The following is a 27,248-nucleotide window of genomic DNA, read 5'->3' as shown; positions in this document are numbered from 1 at the left end:
GGCATTTTGGTCCCTGAATCACTGTGTGGTGCAGAGCTCACTGCCTATACACAGGAACGTATCTATGAATGAGAAAAGCTCATCCTCTGATAAACCATTGAGATGCTGTACATTTGTGAAATAAGCTAATTTTAACTTGGGCTAACTTATATCTTGAGGTACAAAGACATTTTACAACTCTTCCAGAGTCACAGAGTGATGCACTACCCATGCGATGATAACCAATGTGTTAAGCCTCAGCAGTTGTATCTCAGAGCCTGACTCTTACCTGATACAAATCGTTCCTCTCCCAGTAGAAGCCAAGAGTGGGTTGGGGCTGAAGGACAGAGCCACCACAACCTCAGGGCTCTGTAGCCACCCAGGTCCCTAGAGAGATTACAGAAGACTCCCACTGGCTGAGGCAGTGGGTCCCTGACAGTCTACAGGCTGCAGTGCCTTTCTCCTACTTGGCTCTAGTGTGCTCACATGGAATGGGTACGTATAGGTTAACAGACTAACAAGATGCACTTAATAATTGGCTGAAGATGTATTTTGTATGCAGATTGCAATCTGCCCTAAATAACCAATACTACAACTGAGAAAACTCAGCACTGATAACATGTTTACATTAATTTTAAATATGATTTTTTATGCCAAAGTTATTGGACTTATGAAAGAACCCTTATATTTTAGAAACACATTCTGAAGAGATTATACATTGAAATACATGATGTCTGGATTACAGGTTAAATAATATACTAATGTGGGGGGGTAGATGAATCAAGACCAACCATGAAATGATAAATAATGATGGAATATTGCAAAACACTGCAGTCATTCCCATGCCAAAATGGCATTTGTTCTGCTGTTCTCTTTTTGAGATTGATTCAGATTCAGATAGGAATTAAACATATGTCAGGATATGAAGTAAGATATATTAAATAGTTAAAAGTGTTGCTCAAAATTGGACAGTATATTTAACTATACAGACAGGAGATGTTCTCCGTGAAGACCACTGTCAGAGACCCATCTTTGTACTCCTTTAAGGTGGCCAGCATCCTTCTATCTTCCTTATCACAACACTATCTTGGGTATTTGTTCTGTGTTGACCAAGCATACGCAGGCTGACAGTACAGAACTGTTTATAAAGCTTCAGTTTCCAGTGTCCCCATTGTGTGTCTAAATGACTCTGCAGTGGTAGGTACCTTTAGTGTTTTTTTTTTTTTTTTAGGTTAAGAGTTATGTAGTAGGTACCTTTGGATTGGTGGATTTGAGAGCATCTCGAAAGGTACTTTCAGGCTCTGGGACACACTGAGCTTCACAGGGTCTGAAATTCACGTCTTCAAACCCTTGGGTAATCAGTTACAGATAATACACCTCAAACATCTGTGAGTGCACCCTCTTTAAGAAGAAACGCCTATCCTCAGTCTGTGGCCTTAGCGTTGATGTTTCCCAGCAACCTTCACGGTGTGGCTTTCTCCTGGACGTCAGACGCGGAACATCTGGGACCTATGCCTGTGGCTCTGTGGGAAATACATTACCCAGAAGGCTGTGCAATGGGTGGCTGCGACGATCAGCCAATTCAGTCAAGAGAAGACGCGCCTCCGTGTGAGGTAATAGCGTTGGGGCGGGACTTCCGGCCTCCACGTAGTGGGCGTCATTTTGAACGTGCTGTGGGGCGTTTTCTCAATTCAAAAGCTTCAGATACCGGGAAGAGGTGACAGGACTGAGGAGGTCCGAGAGGAGGCGCTGTCACCGCTGCACCGAGGCGGGTTCGAAGCTCCGCGACGCCGCCCAGGGACCCCGCCCCAGGCCTGGAATACGGACCGCCGCTCGCGGTCTCCTCTCTTCTCCCGCTGCTGCCCGCCTCGCTGCGTCCTCAGACCCCGATGGCGGCGGCCGCGCTGAGGGAGCCGCCGCAGGTGAACGCGCGTCCTCCGGGCCCGCACCGCCCTCTCCCGCCGGACACGAGAGCCCTGAGTGCGGGGCGCCTGCTCGCGTGCCTGCGGCCCGGGCGCCGGGGTCCAGGCCGGGGAGGCGGCCGCGGGTGGGGCCGTGTTTCTGACAGACGGCGTGACGGCGCGGGGAGAGGCCCCCAGGCGGGGGACCCGCAGGTGCGGAGGCGTGGAGGGCGGGCTGAGCCAGATCTGGGGTGTAGCAATTCTCCATTCTTAATGCTAGGAGCAAGATGCAGCAGGGTGAGAGTCAGGCGTGCAGTGTTGTTGCATGAAAAGTTGGCCAACTATTATACAGGTAATATGAGGTTTGAATCCCAGTTGGGAGGTAGTCTTAACCAGGCATAATATCCCTCTGGCTTGCAAAGAAGGGAACAAACTACTGGGATAAGGGAGGAAGCAGGCAGCACAGGAGGATTAATTGCAAGAGTCGTAGTGAATGTTGATGGACCAGAGTGACCGCCCTGGATGTGTGAGAAGTGGTTGAATTCTGGATCCATTTTTGGAGAAGGGCCTGTCGGAATTGGGGGTGTTGCTCTTGGTGAGAGAAGGGAAGTAGTGAGGGATGACCCCAGGGTTCTGGGTCCTAGTAGGCGACGGATGGAAGGCCCATCCTCTGGATGGGGACGTTAGTAGTAGGTTAATTTTCCTTGGCGATTCTGTAAGTTTATTTCCGCTCTTAAGAGTCTGAGATGTTTCAGAGAAGAGTGAGTGTAGGCAACAAGCGGGCAGCTGGACAGGCAGGTCTGGACAGCTGGGGAAGGCGTTGAGGATGGAGACTTTCAAAAATGATGGCCGTTATGTGCACCAGGGTGAAGCTGTGGATCACATTTAGGAGGGGAACGCAGGTTACTGTGGCAATGCTATTAGTAGGTGGAAAAGATTGGTGTGTGCTATGTAGTGGCTCTCTCGCTGAGTGCCTGGTTGGGTTTGCTGGGCAGTGCAAACGCAAGCGAGGTGGAGAAGTGGCAGTGGGAACGGTGTGGGAGAGAGGTTGATCGGGCAGGTGGCCAAGGCTTCCATGGGATGAGTGGACGAGAGATGGCTGGGGAGACGTAGCGGGAACTGAGACAAGATGGCAGGGAGGCTGGGAGTGCTGCTTATTTAGCACTGAATGTCTTCTCCAGAATTTGCTTGGCAGGGAGATCTTTAGGGCTGTTTTTTTATTTGTTTGTTTGTTTTTCTTTTAAACGAAGGTTGAGTGAAGAGAGGAGTGTTGTGGCTACTGAAAGGACAAAACTGGCAGTAAATTCACCTGTGGTTCTGGGTGGATAATATTGAAGCAAGGATTAGAGGTAGGTGGGGAGATCTAAGCAGCATTTGTGGCTTTCTCTGGCATTGGATCCATCAGAGAGCTGGGGTTGTACCAAATCTTACTTGAATTTCTCAAGCATTCTCTGGATGCGGAGTGCCAAATGTGAGGGTATGTTCAGGGAGAGTCCTATAGTATGGTGCAAGGAGGTGGAAGGCTATGAAATTCTGAGAGATTCGGTCTACAGAGGATGTGCACATCAAGAGGAAATGTGAGCTGATGGCCCCAGGGCCAAGGTATTGAAGATTTACAGATGAAGCATGAGTCTATATTTACACTGGGCTGTGTCTGGATTCCCACAGTTGGGGAGATCCCAGGGGAATTGCTTGGCTGGAGGGACAAGACATTGCAGGCCAGGCCCAGAGCTGAGATGGCATCTGTGTGCCCCTGTCTGTTGTTGCTGAGGACTGAACACAGTGATTAACGGGCAGTGAGCAGACTGCGGGCATCAGTGGCACCAGGGCCTGGCATCCTCTGTCAGGTGGGAGGTCTGGTGGAGGGTGGGAATGGCATAGATGTGTGGGGAGTTGGATTGTGGGTTGTCAGAGGGAGAACGTTCAAGATTTCGTCTGTCTCCTTCATGACAGGGTGGTGTGACCTTTCTGGATGTTGCTGTGCGCTTCTCCTGGGAAGAATGGAGGCTCCTTGATGAGGCTCAGAGACACCTGTACCTTGATGTGATGCTGGAGAACTATGCACTTGTATCCTCACTGGGTAAGACCTTTCTTCTCCCCAGTGCCCTGGTCTAGGCTCTGTATCCTGCCTCACCCTCCTTTCCGAGGGAGGTGCTCCATCCTAATCACGTGTGTAGGCACTGCTTGCTTCCCCAGCTTTCTGGGAAGTTGTTGTGGCACGTAGAAGGCTGGATTAGAAGGATTCAAGGTCAGCAGTCGTGCAGTAAGGCTGATGGATGCACCTTGCTTGCCCCTTCCCTGGATGGGGCAGTGTGTCCAGATCCATGTAATTTCTGTGGCCCCTCCTTTAACTGACAATTCCTTGTGCTTGCCTGTGTGTGGAATTGCAGCCATTGTCATGAGGGATACTTTCATGGGCTGTGGGTTACTGTTCAGCTCTATCCTGTATAGTTCTTTTTGTGGTGTTTGGACTTCTCTCCCTGTTTCATCTTGACCCAACTTTATTGAGATACAACTAACACGATTATATGTATTTAATATATATAATGTTATGATTTGATATACATATACTTAATGAAATAATTACCACCATAGAGTTAATTAACACACCTCTTACCTGACATAGTTACTTTTTTTCTTTTCTTTCTTTTTTTTTCAGTGAGGACACTTAGGATCTATTCCTTTAGCAAATTTCAAGTTTACAATACAGTATTAATATCTATAGTCACTGTGGTGCACATTAGATCCTCAGAACTTACTTGCATTATAACTGAAAGTGTTTTGGCCAACATCTCCCCATTTCTCCAGCCCTCAGTATCTGGCATTCTACTTTATGGTTCTCTAAGTTTGTCTTTTTTTGTAGATTCTATATATAAGTAATATTATACAGTATTTGTTTTTCTCTCTGTGACTTATTTAATTTAGCATAATGTCCTTTAGTTCCATCCTTGTTGTTGCAAGTGGCAGTTTTTCTTTTTTCATGGCTGAATGTTCCTGCATGCATGTGCATGGGGGAGTTACGTGTGTGTGTGCATGCGTGTGTGTGTGTATGCTGTATTTTCTTTATCAATTCATCACTGGTGAACGCCTTAGAAAGTTTCCATATCTTGGCTATTCTGAATAATGCTGCAGTGACTATGTACATGCACATATTTTATGGAGATACTGATTTAGTTCCTTGGCATATATACCCATAAGTGCGTATGGTGGATCATATGGTAGTTTTTTTTCCCAATTTTTTGAGGAATATCCATGATATTTTCCATGACTGCACTAATTTATGTTCCCAGCAATGGTGTTCAAGGGTTCCCTTTTCTCCATATCCTTGCCAACATGTTACCTCGTTTTGATAATAGCCATTCTAACAGGTGTGACGTGACATCTTGTGGTTTTAATTTGCATTCCCTTTGATGGTTAGTGATTGTGAGCACCTGTTGACCATTTGTAGCTCCTTTCACTCCAGTAAGTGTTTCTTTTGCTGTTTACTAATTTTTTAATTTGTTGAGTTCCAGTTGTTTATTTTGGCTTTTCATGTCATATTGAAAAAAAATTACTGTCAGGAATAAAGTCATGAAGACTTTTCCCTATGTTTTATTCTAGGAGTTTAAGGTTTCAGGTCTTCTATTTGTCTTTAATTCATGTCAAGTTCTGTAAGATGGGGATCCAGTTCCTTTTTTTTGCATGTGGATATCCAGCTTTCCCAACACTATCTATTGAGGACACTCTCTTTTCTCTATTGTGTGTTCTCTGTGCACTTGTGAAAGATTAGTTGACTGTCTATGCGTGGGTTTGCTTCTGGGCTGTCTCTTCTGTTCCATAGTTCTGTCCATTTTTATACCAGTACTATACTGTTTTGAATACTATAGCTTTGTAATATAATTTGAAATTAGGATAGCAGTGTTTTTCATTTTGATCTTCTCTCTCAAGATTGCTTTGGCTATTCAGGCTCTTTTGTGCTTCTATGCAGATTTTAGGTATGTTTTTTCTATTTCTGTGAAAAATTTGGAATTTTAATAGGAATTGCATACAAACTGTAGATTACTTTGGGTATTATATCATTTTAACAATATTAATTTTCCAATCATGTATACAGATATCTTGCCACATATTTCCATCTTCTCCATTTCCCTTCATCAGTGTTTCATAGTTTTCACTGTACACATCTTTCTGCTCCTTGGTTTTATTCCTAAGTATTTTATCAGTCTTGATGCTGTTATAACTGGGATTATTTTCTTCTCAAATAGTTCATTGTTACTGTGCTGAAACGCATGATGTTTTTCTTTATATATTTTTATTGACGTATAGTCAGTTTACAGTGTTGTGTCAATTTCTGGTGTAGAGCTTCAGTCATACATGAACATACATACATTTGTTTTCATATTCTTTTTCACCATAAGTTACTACAAGGTATTGAATATAGTTCCCTGTGCTATTCAGTATGAATTTGTTGTTTCTGTATTTTATATATATTAGTATCTGCAAATCTCAAACTCCTAATTTATCCCTTACCACCCTCTCCCCCCACCACCTCTTAACCATAGGTTTGTTTTCTATGCCTGTGAGTCTATTTCTGTTTTATAAAGAAGTTCATTTGTCTTTTTTTTTTTTTAATTCTACATATGAGTAACATCATATGGTATTTTTCTTTCTCTTTCTGGCTTACTTCACTTAGAATGATGATCTCTAGGTTCATCCATGTTGCTGCAAGTGGCATTGTTTTGTTCTTTTTATGGCTGAGTAGTATTCCACTGTATAAATATACCACATCTTCTTTATCCAGTCCTCTACTGATGGGACATTTAGGTTGTTCCCATGTCTTGGCTACTGTAAATAGTGCTGCTTTGAACATTGAGGTGCATGTATCTTTTTGAATTAAGGTTCCCTCTGGATATATGCCCAGGGTGGGATTGCTGAATCATATGGTAAGTATTTTTAGTGTTTTGAGGAATCTCCATACTGTGTTCCACAGGTGATTTTTCTGTTGATTTGTATCCTGCAACTTTTTGAATTTGTATTCTAGTTTGGTGGAGGAGTCTTCAGGGTCTTCTATACATATGACCATATCATTGGTATAGATAACTTTACTTATTCATTTCAGATTTGGATATCTTCTTACTTTCTTTCTGTTTTCTATTCAGCAATGCTGAATAGAAGTGATAAAGAAGTGGCCTTGTTCCTGATCTTAGAGGATAAGCTTTTAGCTTTCACCATTGCAAACTTTGTAGGCTGTGACTTGTCATATACGGTGCATATTATGGTAAAATGCATTCCTTCTGTAGCTAATTTGTTGAGAGTTTTTATCATGAAAGTATGCTGAACTTTTTAAAATGCTTTTTCCATATCTATTGTGATAATCATACGGTTTTTATATTCCATCTGTTAAGGCAGTATATCACGTTGAATTGTGTATGTTGAGGCATTCTTGCATCTCCGGGATAAATCTGACTTGATTAAGGTATATTATTTTTTTATTGTGCTTTGAAGCACAATATTGTCTTGAGGATTTCTGTTTATGTGTTCATCATGGATGTTGGGCTGCAATTTTTTTTCTTGTAGTGTCCTCGTAGTCTTTGTAGTGTGAGGCAGCAGGTTAATGCTGGCCTCATAAAATGAGTTTGGAAGTGGCTCGTCCTCTTTAATTTTGGGAGTTTGTGGATGATTAGTGTTAATTCTTCCTGAAATGTTTGATAGAATTCACTGGTGAATGTATCTGGTCCCAGACTTTTCACTGTTGGCAGATTTTTGGTTACTGATTGCATCTCCTTACTAGTTTTATGTTTATTCATATTTTCGGTGTTCTATCAGTCTTGAGAACTTGCGTCTTTGTAGAAATGTATCCATTTCTTCTAGGTTATCGAAATTTGTTGACATTTAAATGTTCATAGTAGTCTCATGGTCTTTTTTGTTTCTGTGGTATCAGTTGTAATATCTCTTTTTCATTTCTGATTTTATTTTAGTCTTCTCTTTTTTTCTTAGTGTTTCTTAAGGTTTGTCAATAGTTTATCTTTTCAAAAAATATGCTTTTTATGTCCTTTATCTTTTCTATTTTTCTAGATCTATTTCATTTGTTTATTTATTAGGTTTTTTTCGGCAGGGAGGTTAATTAGGTTTATTTATTTATTTACTTTTAGAGGAAATACTTGGGATTGAACCCTGGACCCCTTGCTTGCTAAGCATGCACTCTACCACTTTACCTATACCCTCCCCACTATTTCATTTATTTCTTCATTGATCTTTTTTTATTTCCTTTCTTCTATTAAATTTGTTCTTTTTCTAGTTCCTTAAGGTATAAATTTAATTAGTTTTTTTGAGTTTTTGAATTGTTTTGCTTGTTGATTTATCATTTTATTTGTTTAGATTTATTTTTTTATTAAGCTACCATTGGTTTATAACATTATATAAGTTTTATATGTACATTATATTTCTCCTTCTGTATACCTTACAGAAAATTTATTTTTCATTCATTCTTACCATATGGTTGATTCATTTAACCTTGTGGTGATCACTACTCTGTTCTCTGTATCCCTGTATTTAGTTTGGTTTGTTTGTTTTTATATTCCCTATATGAGTGCATCATACAGTATTTGTCTTTCTACATCTGATTTATTTCACTTAGCATACCACCCTCAGGGTCCATCCATGTTGTCACAAATGGTAAAATTTCTTTTTTTTTAATGACCGAGTGGTACTCCATTGTGTTTATTGTGTCTGTGTGCGTGCATGTGCGCATGTGATTGACACATCTTTATCCATTCATCCGTTGGTGGCACTCTTGTTTCCATATCTTGGCTAATGTAAATAATGCTGCAGTGAACATAAGGGTGCATTTTTTTTTCAAATTACTGTTTTTGTATTCTTGGAATATATACCAACTAGTGGAATAGCTAGTTCATATAGTAGTTCTATTCTTAAATTTTTTGAAGAATCTTTATTCCTTTTTCTGTATTGACTGCACCAATTTTCATTGCCACCAACAGTGTATGAGATGGGGAAGGGTATAGCTCAAGTGCTAGAGCACATGCTTAACATGCATGAGGTCCAGGTTGAATCCCCAGTACTTCCTCTAAAAATAAATAAACCTAATCACACCCCCCCAACAAAATAAAATAATTCAATAATACAATAGTTAATAAATAAAAATATTTTTAAAAGGCATAGGAAGTACTAAAACAAACAGTGTATGAGAGTTCCTTTTTCTCCACATTCTCATCAACATTTATTATTTCTTGCCTTTTGATAATAGCAATTATAACACAGATGAGTTTTGATCATTGTGGTTTTGATTTGCATTTTCCTAATAAGTAGTGATGTTGAACATCACTAGTGTGCATTTTGGCCATCTGTATGTCTTTTGAAAGATTTCTGTTCAACTCCTCTGCCCATTTTTTAATTGGATTGTTTTTTGTTGTTGTTGTTGAATTGTATCAATTTGGGGGGGTAATTATGTTTATTTACTTGTTTATGTCTTTATTATTTTAATGGAAGTACTGATTGAACCCAGGACCTGGTGCATGCTAAGCATGCATGTACCACTGAACTATACTCCCCCCTGCCCATGAGTTCTTTATATATTTTGGATATTAACCCATTGTTAGAGATATCATTTACAGATACCTTCTTCCATTCAGTAGGATGTCTTTTCATTTTGTTAATGGTTTCCTTTGCCACGCAGCTTTTTGGTTTGATGTAATCCCATTTGTTTATTTTTTTCTTTTGTTTCCTTTGCCTGAATAGACATATCTAGAAAGGTATTGCTAAGACCAACATCAAAGAATGTACTGCCCATTTTTTTTTCTAGGAGTTCTGTGGTTTTCGGTATTGCATACATGCCCTCAGCCAGCCTGTTTTGTTGTTCTTTATGATTTCTATCTCTTTGTTGAATAACTTGTTAGTCTATTTAATTGCCTGACTGTGTTTCCTTGCAGCTCAGTGAACTCTGTTAAAACAATTGATTTCTTTGTCTAGCTCTTCACTGATTTCTATTGCTTTGGAATTTGTTTCTGATAAATTATTGTAGTTCTTTGATGGTTTTATCTTCCTTAATTTTCTTGTGTTTCCTGTAGCCTTGCATTGATGTCTGCTGATTTGATGGTGTAGTCATTTCTTCCAAATTTCATGGTACAGTTTTGGTGGGAAAAGACCTCCACCTGTGGTTTATGCAGCAGCTTGGTGGGCTGTGGCCAAACTGGCTCCAGTGGAGGCCAACCGTGTGGAATCCGTACCGCTTCTGCACCTGATGTCAGCCTCGGTGAAGGTAGTGGGGGTCTTCAATACATGAGGCTGAGGGTGTCTGCAACGGTGGAGAAGGCTGAAGGGGAACTCCTGATCTCTTTCCTCCCATGGAAGGAGGACCTTGTGGCCAAAGGGATTCCTCTTGTTGCCCAGTGGCTCTTGGGCTCCCTGTTGGTTATGGTGGCGCTGGCGTCTGACGCGCGGGCACCTGTGGAGTAGTGGGGTGTTGTGTGAGGATCCTTGTAGTCTGACAGCGGTTCTGGTTCTGGGACATTGGATGGCTCGATGGCTCCCAGTGCTCTCGGCTTTGGTTTGTGAGATGTGGCTGCACGTCCAGTGACCATGACATCTGTGTCAGGGTGCTTGTGTCGAGACACTAGTTTTTGGGATTTGGCTGGCCTACAGTGAGGGTGTCTGGTGTCTGTGACCACTGTGTGCACAATGCAGCAGTGGAGTCAGGGTCTGGGATGCAGGCACACATGGAGCAGGCACAGCTCTGGGGGTGAGGATATGCACAGGTTTGGGGGATGTGGCGGCCCTCATCCTGGATCGGCACAACAGCAGCTCCTTCTAGGGGTCGGGCGCAGTAACCTCGTATTCACCAGGGCATGAGCCATAGTGATGGCTTTTAGTTAGCGCAGTAGCAAAAGCTCCAGTGTCCTCTGGAAGCAGGCAACCGGGGACTGCAGCGGTACCCGCCCTGTGGCAGAGAGAGATAGCCCAGCCCCTGTTTCCCAGCCCCCTCCAAGTGTCTTTGCCAAAACAGTCTCCAGCAATCCTGTCTGTGTGCTTATTCTCTTACGCTCCACCGAGTTGGATTCGGTTCTTAATTGAGCCCTCCAAGGCTAATTTCACTCACGGAATTTGAGCCGATTGTGTTGGGTGTTAATGGTGGTGTCTCCTGTTCTGCTCTCTTGTGGACATCGCTTGCCTTTTGCTCGTTTCTTGGTCCTCTGTGTGCAGTTGCTTTGGAACAGTGCTAGCATTCACTTGTCCTATTTTTCATTCAGTACTTGCATCCTGTTGTCCCATTTAGCTGCTGAACTAGGGTTTATGGGGATGAGTCCTTCGTATATCACAGAATGGATGTGACGCCAGCCGTAGCCGGGTAGACTCAGAGGAGCCTAGCCCTGATGCATGGTAGCTGTGGAAGTGTGACATCAGCTATATTTAGAGCATACCAGGAACCTGTTTAACCAGAGTTTTGGTGCCGTAACCAGTGACCACATACCATTTCTATCTTTCCTTCTCCATTGTTCACACTCTGCTGACTTATCATTTCTGCTGTTTACTGTGACTCTCATCCCAGGGAAGCTCTCCACCCCTGTGGACTCCACATCTCACCTGTTTCTCTCACTGCTCTTTCTGTAATACTTTTCAGCACTGGCCTTCACTTGTGCCATGAGATGTTCACATATCCTTAAAATGACCTTGAAGACAGATCGATTGCAGTTGGGTTTTTATGGGCATGGATGTAGACTTCTGTACAGCCCCAAGTAAACAGCAGAAAAGGTCCTGCAGGAAGCCGTTGGGAGAGAAAGAAGTGAGTTGTAGACTCTGCCTCTCTTCCTTGTATCATACCCTCTGTGTCCTTCCCCTGGTGAGGTCTCCACTATGCTGTGACCTTGAGACCCAGTAATGCACAACAATCAGCTGTTCCCTCAACTGAATTCCAACCGTCTTGTCTTGAAAAGCATCCCGTAGACTCAGACCTAGATGAGACAGATGCACATTTGTGGTGAGTTGGTCCGTCCGTGTATCAACAGGTACTTGACCAGCATCTCTTTCTGTTCAGGTTGCTGCTGTGGAGCAGGGGATGCAGAGGCACCTTTTGAACAGATGGCTCCTCTGGGAGGGTCACAGGCCAGGACTCCCAAGGCAGCTTTGTCTTCCCAGAAGACCCATCCCTGCGAGATGTGTGGTCCAGTCTTGAGAGACATTTTCCACTTGGCTGAGCACCAGGAAACACGACACAGCCAGAAACTATTGAGGTGTGGGGTGTGTGCGAAACACTTTGATTTTAGTGCAGACTTTCAGCAGCACCAGGAGCAACACATGGGAGAGAAGACCTTCAGAAGCAGCATAGACAAGGCATTGTTTGTGAAGAGCTGCAGATTCCATGTGTCGCAGAAGCCATTTACTTGGGGGACGTTTGAAAAGGACTTCCCTGCCATCGTGGGACATCTACAGCAACAGACCCCTCAAAGTGTGGAGAAGCCAAACCCAATCTCCCAGTGTGGGTCAACTTTAAAAAGCCAGATAAGTCATCATGCCTGGGGAGAGTGCAAGAAAACCCTCAGCCCCAAAGACACACTTGTTCAGGACCAGGGTGTCCACACTGGAAGACGGTGTTTTGTGTGCAGTGAATGTGGGAAAGCATTCAGGTACAAATCCTCGTTTGTTGTGCACCAGAGAGTCCACCCTGCAAAAAGCCTTCATGTGTGTGGTGAATGTGGAAAATCCTTTAAGCAAAGCTCAACCCTCAGTCAACATCAAAGCATTCATCCTGGGGCAAGGCAGTACAAGTGCAGCAATTGTGGGAAGTCCTTAAATCACAAATCTGTGTTCATTCATCCCCACACATGGTGCAGTGGAGAAAACAGTTACGTGTGTAGTGAATGTTCGAAATCTTTTTCCTCTGGCTCAGCCCTCAGTTATCATCAAAGATCTCACACAGGAGAAAGGCCTTATGAGTGCAGTGACTGTGGGAAATCTTTTATCTCTAGGCCTGCCCTCAGATATCATCAGAGATCTCACACGGGAGAAAGGCCTTATGAGTGCAGTGACTGTGGGAAATCCTTTACCACTAGCTCTAACCTCCATTATCATCAAAGAGTTCACACGGGAGAAAGGCCTTATAAATGCAGTGAATGTGGGAAATCTTTTAACAATAGGTGGGTTCTCATTCAACACCAGAGAGTTCACACAGGAGAAAGGCCTTATGAGTGTACTGAGTGTGGGAAATTGTTTAAATACGGATCCCAGTTGAATCAACACCAGAAAGCTCACACTGGAGAGAAGCCATTTAAGTGCACTGAATGTGGGAAATGTTTTAACAATAGGTGGACACTCATCCAGCACTGGAGAGTTCACACAGGAGAAAGGCCTTTTGAGTGCAGTGAATGTGGAAAATCCTTTAATCGAAGAAATAACCTCGTTTTACACCAGAGAATTCACACAGGAGAACGGCCTTATGAGTGCAGTGAATGTGGGAAATCTTTTACCTTTAGTTCCAGCCTCCGTTATCACCAGAGATCTCACACTGGAGAAAGGCCCTATGAGTGCAGTGAATGTGGGAAGTCTTTTATCTCAAGGTCTGACCTCCATTATCATCAGAGAGTTCATTCTGGAGAAAGGCCCTATGAATGTAATGACTGTGGGAAATCCTTTATCCAAAGAAATAACCTCATAATACACCAGAGAATTCACACAGGAGAAAGACCGTATGAGTGCACCGAATGTGGGAAATCTTTTACCTGTGGTTCTACCCTCCATTATCATCAGAGAGTTCACACTGGAGAAAGGCCTTATGTGTGCAGTGAATGTGGGAAATCTTTTATTACCACCTCCAAACTGCGTTGTCATCAGAGAAGCCACGCTGGAGAAAGGCCTTAAGAGTGCACTGAATGAGGGAAATTTTACAAGGAAGTCTAACCTCTTTCAACATCAGAGAGTTCCCACTACTCAAAGGCATAGATGTGCAGTTTCCTTGTACAGTGTAAGGGTCCTGGAGGAAACCTGAGGAGGAGCCATCTGTCTGAATTGAATCTCATACATGTGAGCATGCAGAGTGGGGAGGTTCCCTGTGAGTTTCAGTTATGTGGGAAGTGTGTATGGCTGTGTTACACTTTGGAACATGCCCATGGCGCTTCGAAGATTTATGTCACTGACATCTCTGTAGTCAAGGCCATTTCACCTGTACCACCTGGCAAGCCCACACAGTGTGCATCAGTCACTTCCCAGTGCACTCAAGGAAGCTGATTCCTCTTCTCCCATGTATTGGCCAAATTAGGAGTCACTTGAGCCCTAGCAGATCCTTCCCTTCGCTTTTGAATACCTCGAGCAGGGACCTGACCCAGTGTTGGTCCGTAGAACATCATATGACTTTGCTGGCAGCTTTCCAACAAGGAAAACAATTTTCAGGGACATGTTGGGTCATGTGATACTTGCGATGAGTTTTTCTGTCTTGCAAGTCCTGAACTCCAGAACTCTCTGCCACACGTTCCTTTGGCTTGAACGATAACAATGGCCTTATTCTTCTAAGTCCTTATTCATCTTGGGAGCTCTGTTCCTGTGTAGGGTAGTTTCTAAACAGATTTGTGCTCTGTTTTACGGGTCTCACACTCTGTGCCTGAGGAGGGACAGTATGATTGCAGAAAATAACTTGACACTTTTGACCAAATTTGTATTGCTGCCCAGAGCCTCTTAGGAGAAACTGCAGGGCTTTCTGTTCCTCCTTTGAGGTTTTTAAGGAAACTCGGGTGACTCTGTGGAGGGGCAGGTGTTAGAATCTTAAAATAGTGCTTCTGAGAGCAGCATGAATTCCTTTTTCCAGAGTAGAGATCACAGAGTGTTCCAGCACTGTTGAGGGGATGTCTTCTAGAGGTTGACAGCTGTGCTCCCTGGCATCCACGGTTCATTGGGTAGTTTCACTGGTTCCAGAGGAAGCTGTAATTGCTACAGAACCTCTGCTTTAGTAGGTAGTGGAGGAGACTGCAGCCAGCTAGATGGAATGTGCCTCTTCTTAAAGTTCATCCACAAATGTCTGTTTGACGATGACTGTGCAAGATGAGTGTGTGCACAAGTCTTAGGGCCTGTAGGCATGTTTGTCTTGTGTAGCTGAAGACACGGTCAGAGAGGTTACCCAGGAAGTTTTGTGGATTGCTGTAGCCTCACGGCCCTTACTGCCCAGGCAGGAAAGAAAAGAGAAAAGGGAACTTATATTCTGAGGAGGTGACCCTCTGGGTCCACGCAGCCTTCCTCCTGACTTGCATGGAGATTTTCATTTTCCCCATATCTGTTGCCACTGAGCCAAGACCAACCCCCAGAGGGCACAAGGAGAGAGAGGGTGGAGTCAGAACAGGGCTGCCAAACCTATTTTCCATAAAGAGTGGGACACAGAAGTTTTTTTAAATCTTGAGCCAGTTTTTAAAGCTTTATTGAAGTATGGTTTACATGTACTCAACAGCTTATATTGAAATTACACCATTTGAGAAGTTCTGATGTAGGTATATGAACCTGTGAAAACATTATCCTCATCCTGATAATGACCATCCCTGTCACAGTGGATGTATGTCATGTCCTTTTAGAATCTCTCCTTGCCTTTCCCACCTCACCAGATAACCACTGATTCACTTTCCCTTACAAGAGATAACCTTTGCATTTTCTTTTATTCATGCAGTTTGAATCATAAACGGTTTATTGTTTTCTTTCTGATTTCCTTTGTATTTTGTGATTTTGAGGTGTTATTTGGGTAACTCACCTTTTTTTTCCCCCCTGAGTAATATTCTTATCTTTGGATATGCTGCTGTTGTTTTAATTATCCATCTCTTTATGGGTCTTGAGGTTATTTCTAGGTTGTGACTACTGGAAATAAACCTGTTACAAACATTTGTGTCAGTTTATATGGATATATGTTTGTTTTATCTTTTGTCCATAACTTAGAGTGGAATGTCTGAGTCACAGGGTAGATCTGAAATGATTGTACTCTTTTGCATATTAACCAGCAGTGTTAAGCTCCATTTATTCCACATCCCTGCCTGTGCTTGATGTGGTCAGTCTTTTATATCAGCTTTTCTTAAGTGTATAGTGCTGTCTCAGTGTGTTTTACTTTCATTTTTCTAATGATTCATGATCTTGAGCATTTTTCATGTCTTTATTTGATACCTGTATATCATTTTCTTGTGCTATTTCGATTTTTGTTATTTGCTTATTTTTTAAATGTGCATTATGGCTGTTTTCTTTTTCATTTACAAATAAGACTGAAACAAAGACATATGTGGGATTTTACTCATTCTTAAATGGAGTGAATAACATTTGCTGTATGGAATAATTGTTTTTAATACAGGTAGGATATTTCCTCATTATTTTTCCTTAAATTTTTTGTGTCATCCACAATGTCATGACCATAGACCCCATGTACGTTTACGTTAAGTCTGCATTGTTAACATAATTTTTGTCACTTAAGTCCAGGCATTCAGTAATACAGTAAATGTAGCCCTGCTTTGTAGTGTTTGCCAATTTCTGAAGTGTAAATTCTCCCACCACTAATTTGGAAAGCACTCAGAGGAGCTGAAAAAATCTACTCGAGGTCCCTCAGGTAGGAAACTCTGCTTGGTGTGAACAGGAGGAGACTTTCCCAGGCCAGGCAGACAGTAGCTGCAGGGCTGTGAGCCAGGTGGAGGTGCAGAAGCCTCACAGGTGAGAGTTGTAATTCTGATTGGCCAGAGAGAACGCAAGTCCCTGAAGACCCTGGAAGTGGTTAGTGGAGACCCTAGTTGGCCTTGTTAGTGAGAAGGTATCAGAGCAGTCACACTATTCTGAGCTGCCTCCTCTGATTCCACGTGTTACCTTGCAAGGGAGTCTCACCCTCTGAACTCTCCAAGTTCTTTTCATCTCCCTTTCTGTAAGTGTTGACTGTTTGCAATTGTATTTACCTTCTATAGATTTTGCCACCAATTTAGGCTGCTTTATCAGACAGCTGGACTCTAGGACCACATGCTGGATGTGGGGCCATTGCCTGCCTTCCCGGTTGGGGCAGGGTCTTAGAAGAACTGGGGCTAGGGAGTGTGCAGGGCAGAGTTCTGGGTAATTCTTTCTCAGCTCCACACCTAAAGAGGGAACCTGATTACATCTTTCCTCCCAGATGCACGTGTCAAGTCAGTGGGGACACCTGGGATCAAAGGTTGCATCTGAAAAGGGACACAGAGGAAGGGGCTGAACCAGGTGGAGTACAGGTGTGGGGATGGTGGAGGACCACAGTAGGGGATGTCAGACCCGCAATGCTCGCTGGCAGAGTACAGGGACTGCAGGGGACATCTACCATGTGTCTGCACCCTGTGGAGATTCAGGAAGGACCTTCTGAGTCACTGCTTGATCTCACAGAGAAAATTTGTTCCAAATAATATCAGTAATATATTCCACTATATATGCTTATGCTTATGCTTATGCTTATGGGTGTGTGTGTGTGTGTGTGTGTGTGTGTGTGTGTGTGTGTGTGTACACAGACTCCAGTGGCAGTGGCTGCGCTGAGGGACCTGCCTCAGGTGAACGCACGTCCTCCGGGCCTGCACCGCCCTCTCCCACCGGACACTAGAGCCCCGAGTGCGAGGCGCCTGCTTGCGTGCCTGCGGCCCGGGCCCCGGGGTCCAGGCCAGGGAGGCGGCTGCTGGTGGGGTCCTGTTTCTGACAGTATAATGGTGTGCGTGTGTGAGAAAGAGAGAGAGGGTTACAGGTGGAGGAGGGCCCTGTAGGTGCAAAGGCTTGGAGGTCACATTGAGGCTAGAGGGGTCTGGAAACCTGGGGTTGTGACGGAGTCCAAACACGTTCTGCTCTCCACACCACAGGCCAATAAATTGGGAGACGAATTGTTGGGGCAAGGCATTAAGACTTTATTTGGAAAGACATCAGACTGAGAAGATGGCAGACTAATGTCCTGGAGAACCATCTTCCCCAAGTCAGAATTCAGGCTTCTTTTATACTAAAAAGGGGAGGAATGTGGTTGGTTGTTGCAAACATCTTGGTGTCAGAATCCTTTGTTCTTGCAGTGTCCAGGTAGTGTCCATGATGTTCCTGTAAATAAGACAAATGTTATTCTCTGTTCTGCAACTTTTTATCTATATGAATGGAAAAGTGTTATATCCTTAAAGGTCAGAGCCTTGATAATGGGCTCTCCTGTATATTTCAGGCTCTAGGCAACATTCTTTTACAAAAGATGCAGAACCAGCATGACTAAGCACAGGAAACTGAGCACAGGGTTAGAGCTGCCATAAACATAAAGGTGCCATAAACATCCATCTGAAGGTTTTTGTGCAGACATGTCTTTAACTGCTTTGGGTAAATACCATGGAGCTCTGTGCTAGATTACATGACGAGCGTGATGAGTTTTATAGGAAGCTGCCAAACTGTCTTCCAAAGTGGCCGTACAATTTTACATTCCCACCAGCAATGAATGAGAGTTTCTGTTGCTCCATATTCTCACCAGCATTTGGTGCTGACAGTATTCTGAATTTTGGCCATTTCTAACAGGTGTGTAGTGATATCTCATTGTTTTAATTAAAAAAATCCCTGATAACAAATGATACTGAGCATCTCTGCATATGCTGTTTTCTGTTTGTATATGTTCTTTCGTAAGGTGTCTGTTAATGGTTATATAAAAGAACAAAAACAGAACAGATTTATTAGCCCATTTAAGTTAAGAGAAATTTTTTAAACCACCTAAAATTTAGTTGCTCCTAGAGAATTCAAATTAAGATTCATCATAGCATCACATACTTCAAGTTTATAATAATATTTTACTTTACATTAATAGTCAATAAATTATTAAATAACAATAAATGATTTATTGGGGCTAGAGTTTAAGGAGTACCCGACTGTTGATAAAGTACAGATTAGTTACCATGAATTTATGCTAACAAAAAATATTTCTGGAAGGATACACAATAATTGATAACACAACTTGTGTATTACAGAGGATGGGGAGTGGAATAGAAGAATGAGGAAATAACATTTATTTTATGTATATGCACTTAAATCTCAGAATTTTCTGAACAAGAAGTTTAGGTTTTATAGTACACATTGAGGAAACAATTAGGAAAATACTGATAAACCAAAGTTTAAAAAGTTTGTGTGTGTGTGTGTATGAAATTAATCAATACATGCAAATAGAAAGATATAGGGGAATTGTAATAAAGAGAAATTATATAAGTTAATTTAAATAATAACCAGACATATCATTTAAATGAGAATCACAAAATTTGGGTAATTAATGGAGACCACAAAATATCTTTGAATCCTGGGCCAGTTGTAGTCACATGTCTCACCCCCATTAAAAACTCCAGTCATTCAGGAAAAAAATCTAGCCTGTCTCCTGTCTTTTCCAGAGTGGTTTCTGTGGAAGGACAGTTAGGGAGTAAATTAGGCACATCTTAGTTTCAGGGGAAGTGGCAGGAAAATCCCTACCTCACAGCTCTGTGGCTTAAATTTTGGAGGTCAGAATGAGCCCAAGTTATCACTGCTCAAAGAACGAGTGGGGCAGTATCATTAGAAATCCTCACAGATAGGAATTTGGGAAGTTTGGGTTTATCGTGGAATTTATGCCAGGACATTGGACGAGATCACCAATAAAATGTGTGTAGATTGTGAAGACAGGTGACTAATGATTGAGCCCTCAGGAATTCCATTACTAAGTGGGAAAAAATGAAGAATCAGCAAATTTAAGTTAGAAATACAGAAATTAAGGGAAGAGGGCCTAGCTCAGTGGTAGAGTGCACGGTTAGCATGCGCGAGGTCCTGGGTTCAATCCCCAGTACCTGCAGGAAAGAAAAGAAAGGAAGAAATCTCATTCTTCCCGCCCAAAGTAAACCAAAAACTTTTAACACAAAAATTATCAATGCTGTCAAGAGCTACTGAGAAATTTAACCAAAATTTTACACAGGACTGAGCTGTTACGGAAACGACAGGCCAGCCAGAAACAGGCACCACTCGGAGGGCGGGAGCACTCAGATGTATTACGCCGCCGGCGGGCTCAGAGGGGCTTCCGCTCCGAAGCTCTGAGCACCTCCAAGACGTGCACAGGAGGTTTCATAGGGTTAATTACAAGTAGGGGTTATTAGCCAATAAGGCTCAAACAACAAAAATTAAGGAATCAGTACACTGGAGCTTATCAATTCGGAACAGATCACGTTACTGACACTTGCTGAGCTTGGATTTACGAGTTAGCTCGTTAGCCCAGTAAACTGACACTAAACTTCAGATTTACAAGTTAGCCCGGCAGAACTCAGATCAGTAAACCGACACTTACCACACTTAGATTTGTGACTTAGCTCGTTAGCCCAGCTGGGCTTTTCCTTCACAATATGTTTGGGAGTTTTTCGTGATATTGAATTTGTGAGGCTAAAACTGCGTATGGAATGAGTGAAGAATTATGTAAGAGTTCAGATAATAGAATTAGAGAGGAAAACAGCTTTTAAAAAAGTTGAGTTGTAAAGGGTGTGAGAAATGGTAGAATCAGGAACTGTTCTGGATGAAAAAGTGAAGCATAATTGTTTGAAGGTGTGCAATATTTATAGTTATTTTTAAGAGATTCAAAGAGACTGAGTAACAATGATGGGGAGATTATTTGTTAAGAGATTTGATAAAACAGCTTGTCTTCACCAAGGGTTTTTAAAGACAATGGCAGCTCTGGAAGGAAATACTTTCTAGATGATGTTGAATATAAATGTATCTTCACAGAGCGGGCTGAAGGATTTGTGTCAGCACTCCCTGCTCTTAAGTGGCTTCCAGGCCATTAAACTTTGCCCTAGTATTTCAAGGTGGGTGGTGCTCAGACTGACATCCCCAAAATGCATTGGATTCTTCTCCTTCCTCTGCTGGGTACTGCAACTCCTGATAAATACCTTTCATTGCTATGAATAGACTGGACCAAGAAAGGGGAAAAACAACTACTGAAAAAATTGCATATATACTATTTTTTCAGTTATTTCAGAACAACATGGTGCATTCATGTTGTTCTTCATTGACATTCAGTGTTATGGCCTCATGGTCTGCCAGTGGCTCCGTGGTTCTCCCATACAGGCACAAGCAGAGAATCCAGCAGGTTCACAGAAATAGCCTTTCCCCTAGACTTCCCCATGAGACCGAAGTAGCCTTCTCATCCTGATGAATATGTTGTCTCCTTTTACCTTCTCCCTTCTATTTTATCTTTTTGGATAACCCTGGTTATGAACCCACACTGTGGTCTGGTGAACGCCTCTGCACACATGTTTTCAGGCTTCATCCCTTCCTCCCTTTGGTGGTGATACCCAGGTCCCTCCTCAGTTTTGCTTTGCCTACAAGACAAATTAAGCTCCTGGGCCGTAAGTTCTCTCTAGAACATCCCACCATTTATTTAACCAACTTTGTGTATTTGTAGGCTTACATTCCATGTCATTCATCTTCTGGAATATTTTTATTAAAGACTGAGGAACAGTGATTATAACTGCTTCATATCGCATCTAGAGTATAAAAACATGAAAGCTACTCATAATTATTCAAAAATAATTTTCTATAATTTTATAATGTTCACTAGAGGTTCAGGGAATTTTATGATAGTATAGAGAATGTTCTGGATTTAGGAGTTTGGGGTATAAAAGCACTTTAACTTAAATTTTAGGCTGACACTTAAAAGATTTATTTGAATTTACAAAGCATTGTGGGGGAAAAAGATGTTTCACTTGGAGAGAAAAAGACCTGGGAATACCCTGAGGTATAAAGTCACATGTGGGATTTAGAGAACTGAAGGAAGACTACTGTGCTTTGGCATAGTGTGTGATGAGAAGAGTGTTGAGGAAAGAAGCAGAGAAAGTAGGTGAAGGCTTCTTTTGCCAGGAATCAGAGGAAATCTCAATGATCAGAATGATCAGAACTTTCTGTAGGGGAGGTGATGGGTGTATAGGGGCTTAATTGGGGTAGTAATCAGTATCATAAATGATAAAAAGTCTAAGCATTCAATTCAAAATTTACTTTATTAAATTCTAAATTTTAGCACTATTTGAGATTTGTTTTTTTCTTTTTTCATTTTTCCTTTTTGTTTTTTTTTCTTTTTTGTGTGTTTATTTTTGTTTTTATTATTTTGATATTTATTTTAATCTAAAGCTTTTTTTGTTGGCAATTGTTCTTAGAACCGATGGATTTACAGTATTTAATGGGCAGCTTTTGGAAATTAAGCTTTTACGAAAGTCAGCTTTAGAAATTACTGTGATCCATTGGCACCTGGAGGATACTTTGAAAAGTTGACTGCTCTTTTCTTCTTTATTACCTAACTTTAGTAAGTCACTTGCCTTTTGTTACCACTATTTTTAACATAATACTTGTCGTATGTTGAAGCCCTAACCTACAATGTGACTGTATTTGGAGACAGGGCATTTACAGAGGTGATTAAAGTTAACTGTGTGCCCATACTCCATAAAGGTTTCCCTACGTCGACAAAAATTAACAATCAAGAAGAAAGAAGGGAATTTTATTTGAGCCAAATTGAGGATTATAATCCAGAAGAGAGACTCAGAAGCTCTGAGATCTGTTCTGCCTGTTAGAAGTTGAAGGCACAGTCATATACATTTATGAGACAAAAGATCGTAAGTCAAAATGACATTGACATTTTACATAAAGTTCATCAAAGTTACACAGACCAAGTAAGCATGTCCAAAGTGAGCAGCAAGTCACCATGACCCCCAACAAAGCTAGGAAGGAACACTAATATTTTAAGAAGTTAACATTGCTAGCATCAAAAGGAAAAAAATTGATCTTTGCAGTCAAGAAAGCATTTCTATCTTTGAGGATGTCTGGCTAATGTGTGATGCAGATGCACCATGCACACTAGGGAGGGAAGGAGGGGCCAAAACAAAATTTTATGTTTAAATTTTCTCGTCCTGCCTTAAAATATAAATTGTATGTCATCACTTATAAGAAGAGGGATAGACACCAGGAGTATGCCTACAGGGAGAAAAGGCCATGTGAGGACACAGGAAGAAGTTGGCTACCCAAGAGCCAAATCCAGAAGCCACAGGAGAAACTAAACCTGTTGACACCTTCCTCTTAGACCTGAGCATTCGGAACTGAGAAAATAACTTTCTCTTGTTTGAGTCGCCTACTCCATACCTTTGTCAAACCAGTTTCCTTTGCCTGTTGCACAGCAAGCCAAAGGCTGAGACCCTGAGGTCTGCAACAGAGAATGTTTATTCACAAGGCACCTCCCCAAAGGCGAGGGGCTAGGGATATTTATGGGATAAACTGGGGTTGGGAGGGGGCTGTCACTGAAGATAAGAAAAAGGTGCAGCACCTTTTTTACAGTTTACAATAGCTGAGACATGGAAACAACCTAACTGTCCATCAACAGATGACTGGATCAAGAAGGGGTGTGTGTGTGTGTGTGTGTGTGTTGGAATATTAGCCATAAAAAGAATGAAATAATGGCATTTGCAGCAACATGGATTGACCTAGAGATTATATTAAGTGAAGTAGGTCAGACAGAGAAAGAAAAATATGATGTTGCTTATATGTTGAATCTAAAAAATCCCCAAAATTTTATTTAGAAACCAGAAATAGACTCATGGACATAGAAAACAAACTGGTTATTGGGTGGGGGAGAGGGAGGAGGAATAGATTAGGAGTTTGTGAGTAACAGATACACACTACTGTATATCAAATAGATAAACAACAAGGATCTACAGTATAGCACAGGGAACTAAGTTCAATTTCTTGTAATGAGCTGTAATGGAAAATAAACTGAAAAAAATGTATATATAATTGAATCACTTAGCTGTACACCTGAAATATTGTAAATTGACTACACTTCAATAAAAAATTAAAAAAAAGGAAAAGGTGCAGTAATTGTCATTATGTACAGGTGAAAGTAAACTACAGACTTCTTCATGGGACACTTGTTCAGAAAATGGCAGCCTTACCATGTTCTGAGGGTGGAGTTTTTGGCCCTCTGATGTCAAAAGGTCACTGAGCAGACACTTGCACATGCCCAGATGGAGGGTCAGTGGTCTTAACCAGTCTTTACCGGCTCCAGCTCAATCTGGATACAGCTAACTCAAAGTTTCTAAAACACTTGTTACTTGGGCAAAGATCTTATTTTTTAGGCTATATGGTGCTTGGAGTACATGTGAATTTTTGTAAAAACAAAGTGAGCTTGATCAGTGAAGGCAGGTTACAGTTTATTGGTTTATTGATGACTACCCTCGGTTTCAATAGTATTTAGATGTTTTGGCAGTCCTAGCAGACTAACACAGCTCTTATTTAATATTTTCTCCTCACCAAATAAATAAATGAACTCAACATCCCAAAATACATAGTTAGCAGACACAATTGTTACAATTCTAAAAAGGCTATAAGACTAAAAAAAACAAAAACAACCCCCCCCCAAAAAAACTAGCTTTCATAAAATTTAGGGGATTTAGTTTGTCACTTCCTATTTTGCTTCCACTTCTGTTCATTCTGTTGATTTTTCCTTCCACTTCTGAAAATGACTGATAATACAGGCAAGGGAGACGTTTTCTCTGGGAACCCGAGGCAGAGCTCCTGCTTTTCCACCTGCTTCAGGGCAGCCTAACATACCTCTACTTGCTTTTCTGTCATGGACCTGTATGGAGTCTTTTCCCTTCTTCCTGACCAAACATACTGAACTCACAAAACGGACAAAACGGAGTAACACTTGAGGCTACATACATTTGAAATGCAACAACACAACATTTCCAGCTATGTGGCCTCACTTTATGTCCGAGTGACTATGTAAATGATACGGCCGTTTGGATCAGTAGAATTGGGAGCCGGCTGAGTTTCATGGAGTCTGAAATGATGTCTCTTCAGCGCTTTTGACAACGAGCAAAGCCCCTTCCACTTCTGAGGTAGGAACACCCGGTCCATCGCTCCTCCGAGCGCCTCAAAGCTAATGCTCCGCGTGAGCAGCGCGAACACCCTTTCCTGCGGCCGCTGGAGCGCTGGGAACTACATTACCCAGAAGACCCCGGGACAAGAGACGGCAGTTACGGGCCAACGACGGATCAGGAGGCGGGACTTCCATGCGTGCGCAGCGCGCCGGGGCCGGACTTCTGGCGTCCTCATTGCGGCCGTTGCTTTTGCTCCTCTCGGGTCGGCTCCGGTTCCGGAACGCTGTGTCAGGACTGAGGTGACGTGACTGGGAAGGTCCGATAGGAGCCGTTGTCCTCGCTGCACTGAGGCGGGTTCGAGGCTCCGCGACGCTGCCTGGGGACCCCGCGACAGGCCCGGGATACAGACCGCCGTGCCCGCGTCCCTCTCCGCTCCCGCCGCGCTCCGCTCTCAGACCCCGATGGCGGCGGCCGCGCTGAGGGACCCGCCGCAGGTGAACGCGCGTCCTCCGGGCCCGCACCGCCCTCTCCCGCCGGACACTAGAGCCCGAGTGCGGGGCGCCTGCTCGCGTGCCTGCGGCCCGGGCGCCGGGGTCCAGGCCAGGGAGGTGGTGGAGGGTGGGGCCGTGTTTCTGACAGACGGCGTGACGGCGCGGGGACGGGCCCCCAGGCGGGGGGACCCGCAGGTGCGGAGGCCTGGAGGCCGGGCTGAGGCGGGGGGTCGGGAAACCTGGGTCAGTCTTAGGTCTGCGGGACACGGTGTGAGGCGGTATCACGCCTGACTGGCCGTCAGAGAGGTTTTCCATTCGTTCTGAGAGACCTGGGAGCCGCGGAAGGTTGTGAACAGAAGAGGGATAGTCTGCGTTAGGGCTTTAAGTTTTCGAAAAGTTGCTCAAAGAGCGAACAGACTGGAAAGGCGATGACAAGGACAGAGAGGCACAGGGAGTTGAGTCCTCGTCCAGGGTCACAACACTGAGGACTGAGACGCAGGGGTCAGTCACCCCGAGGTCACTAGATTTCAGGGCTGGGTGTGGATACAGGAGAGCCCTGCACACGGGAGCCCAGCGATGGTTGCTTTCCTCTACCTACAGGTGCTGAACGTTGAAAAAGCGCTTAGGGATCCTACACAAGACGCGGGGATGGCCCCAGTCCCTCACTGGTTCTAGGTGGCTAACATTGAAACAAAGATCAGAGGCAAGGCGGACTGTCCTTCAAAAGACCAATCAAGGATTTCCCTGGCTATGGGACCCGTCATACAGAGAACTGGGGTTGTAGTAGGTCATGTTTGATTTTTGTCAAGCACTCTGGGTGCCTTAATTCAAGTACCTGTGTGAGTCCTGAGAGATGCCTGTGGCGCGGGGCAGGGAGATGGCAGAGCCGAGGAGTGTAACTATGGGATCTGAAGATGTGAGAACGAAGGTTTGGTCAACTGAATGATATGCACACCAAGAGGAAGTGTGAGTCAAGGGCCCAGGGCTCTGGTATTCGTGACTTAAGGGTAAAGAGGAGCCCGTGTTTGGCTGTATCTTGGAGGCACATTGTGGGACACCTTAAGGGAACTGCTTGGCGGGAGGGACTGGCTCCTGCAGACCAGGCCATAACTTAGATGGAGTTTAGCCCCTGTCTGTCGTTGCTGAGCGCTGACTACAGTGAGTAAGGGACAGTGAGGAGAGAGTGGGCATCTGTGTCACCAGGGCCTGGTATCTTCTCTGAGGCGGGAGCTCTGGAGGAGGATAACTGTGGGGTACATGTGTGAGCAGATGGATTCTGGGTTCTCAGAGAGAATGTTTACAGTTTCATCTATTCCATTCATGACAGGGTGGTGTGACCTTTGAGGACATTGCCGTGCACTTCTCCTGGGAGGAATGGTGCCTCCTTGATGAGGCTCAGAGACACCTATACTTCAGTGTGATGCTGGAGAACTATGCACTTATATCCTCACTGGGTAAGACCCTCACCTCCCCACTGCCCTAGTCTAGGCTCTGTATCCTGCCTCACTCCCCTTTCCCCAAGGGTTGCTCCAACCTTCTCACATGTGGACCTGGTCACTGCTTGTTTCCCCAGCTTTCTGGGTAACTGCTGTGGTAACTAGGGTTGTTTTGTTTGCGCTGCTCTTGTCTCTCCCTGCATCCTGGGTACGGTCCATACTCAACCCTCATTGAAATGGATTTGAGGTCAGTAGTCTTGCAGTGAGGCTAATGGATTGCACCATGCTTGCACTTTCCCTAGCCAGGTCGTATATCCAGGTCCCTGGCACTCGTGTGTCCCGGGGGTTTGTTCCCTTTTATTATCTGACATTTCCTTGTGCCTGCCTATGGCAGGAATTGAAGGCGTTGTCGTGGCCATTACCTGGACCATGGGCTGTTTTTTAAGGCTATCCTGTATGGTTCTGTTTGCAGTGTTTAGATCTCTTTTCTCACTAATGTTAATCATTTCTAGCTTTTGATTTAAAATGAGAGACATGTGACTCTTCCTTTCACTTGAGCACTTAGAGGCCATTGTAAGATTCTTAATTGGCCTAATTTTAATATTGTTGTATCTCAGG

The 27,248-nt window shown here is 43.3% G+C and overlaps 1 protein-coding gene and 1 long non-coding RNA gene across 12 annotated transcripts in view; both read left to right on the top strand.

The window, feature by feature from the left end:
* Nucleotides 1–1,868: 1,868 nt before the first annotated feature.
* On the top strand, nucleotides 1,869–15,724 carry LOC141578700 (uncharacterized). The gene is made up of 3 exons (XM_074370869.1): nucleotides 1,869–2,093; nucleotides 3,834–3,960; nucleotides 11,908–15,724. Exons 1-3 carry the CDS (start codon nucleotides 1,869–1,871, stop codon nucleotides 13,725–13,727), a joined length of 2,172 nt encoding a protein of 723 aa, XP_074226970.1. The 3' UTR covers nucleotides 13,728–15,724.
* Nucleotides 3,839–27,248, top strand: part of LOC105074441 (zinc finger protein 211) — a 59,076-nt gene continuing 35,666 nt past the window's right edge. For 3 of the 11 annotated variants that reach the window (XR_012509315.1, XR_012509313.1, XR_012509314.1), the window contains exons 1-2: nucleotides 24,561–25,197; nucleotides 26,522–26,648. This is a non-coding gene — a long non-coding RNA (zinc finger protein 211). Of the gene's footprint in view, nucleotides 3,961–24,325; nucleotides 25,198–25,794; nucleotides 26,161–26,521; nucleotides 26,649–27,248 lie in introns of those variants that run through there. The other 8 variants (XR_012509310.1, XR_012509311.1, XR_012509309.1 and 5 more) reach the window with 8 other exon arrangements.

This window comes from Camelus bactrianus, chromosome 9 (assembly GCF_048773025.1).
Source record: "Camelus bactrianus isolate YW-2024 breed Bactrian camel chromosome 9, ASM4877302v1, whole genome shotgun sequence".
Classification (NCBI taxonomy): Eukaryota; Metazoa; Chordata; class Mammalia; order Artiodactyla; family Camelidae; genus Camelus; species Camelus bactrianus.
This window is presented reverse-complemented; position numbering and strand designations above follow the sequence as displayed.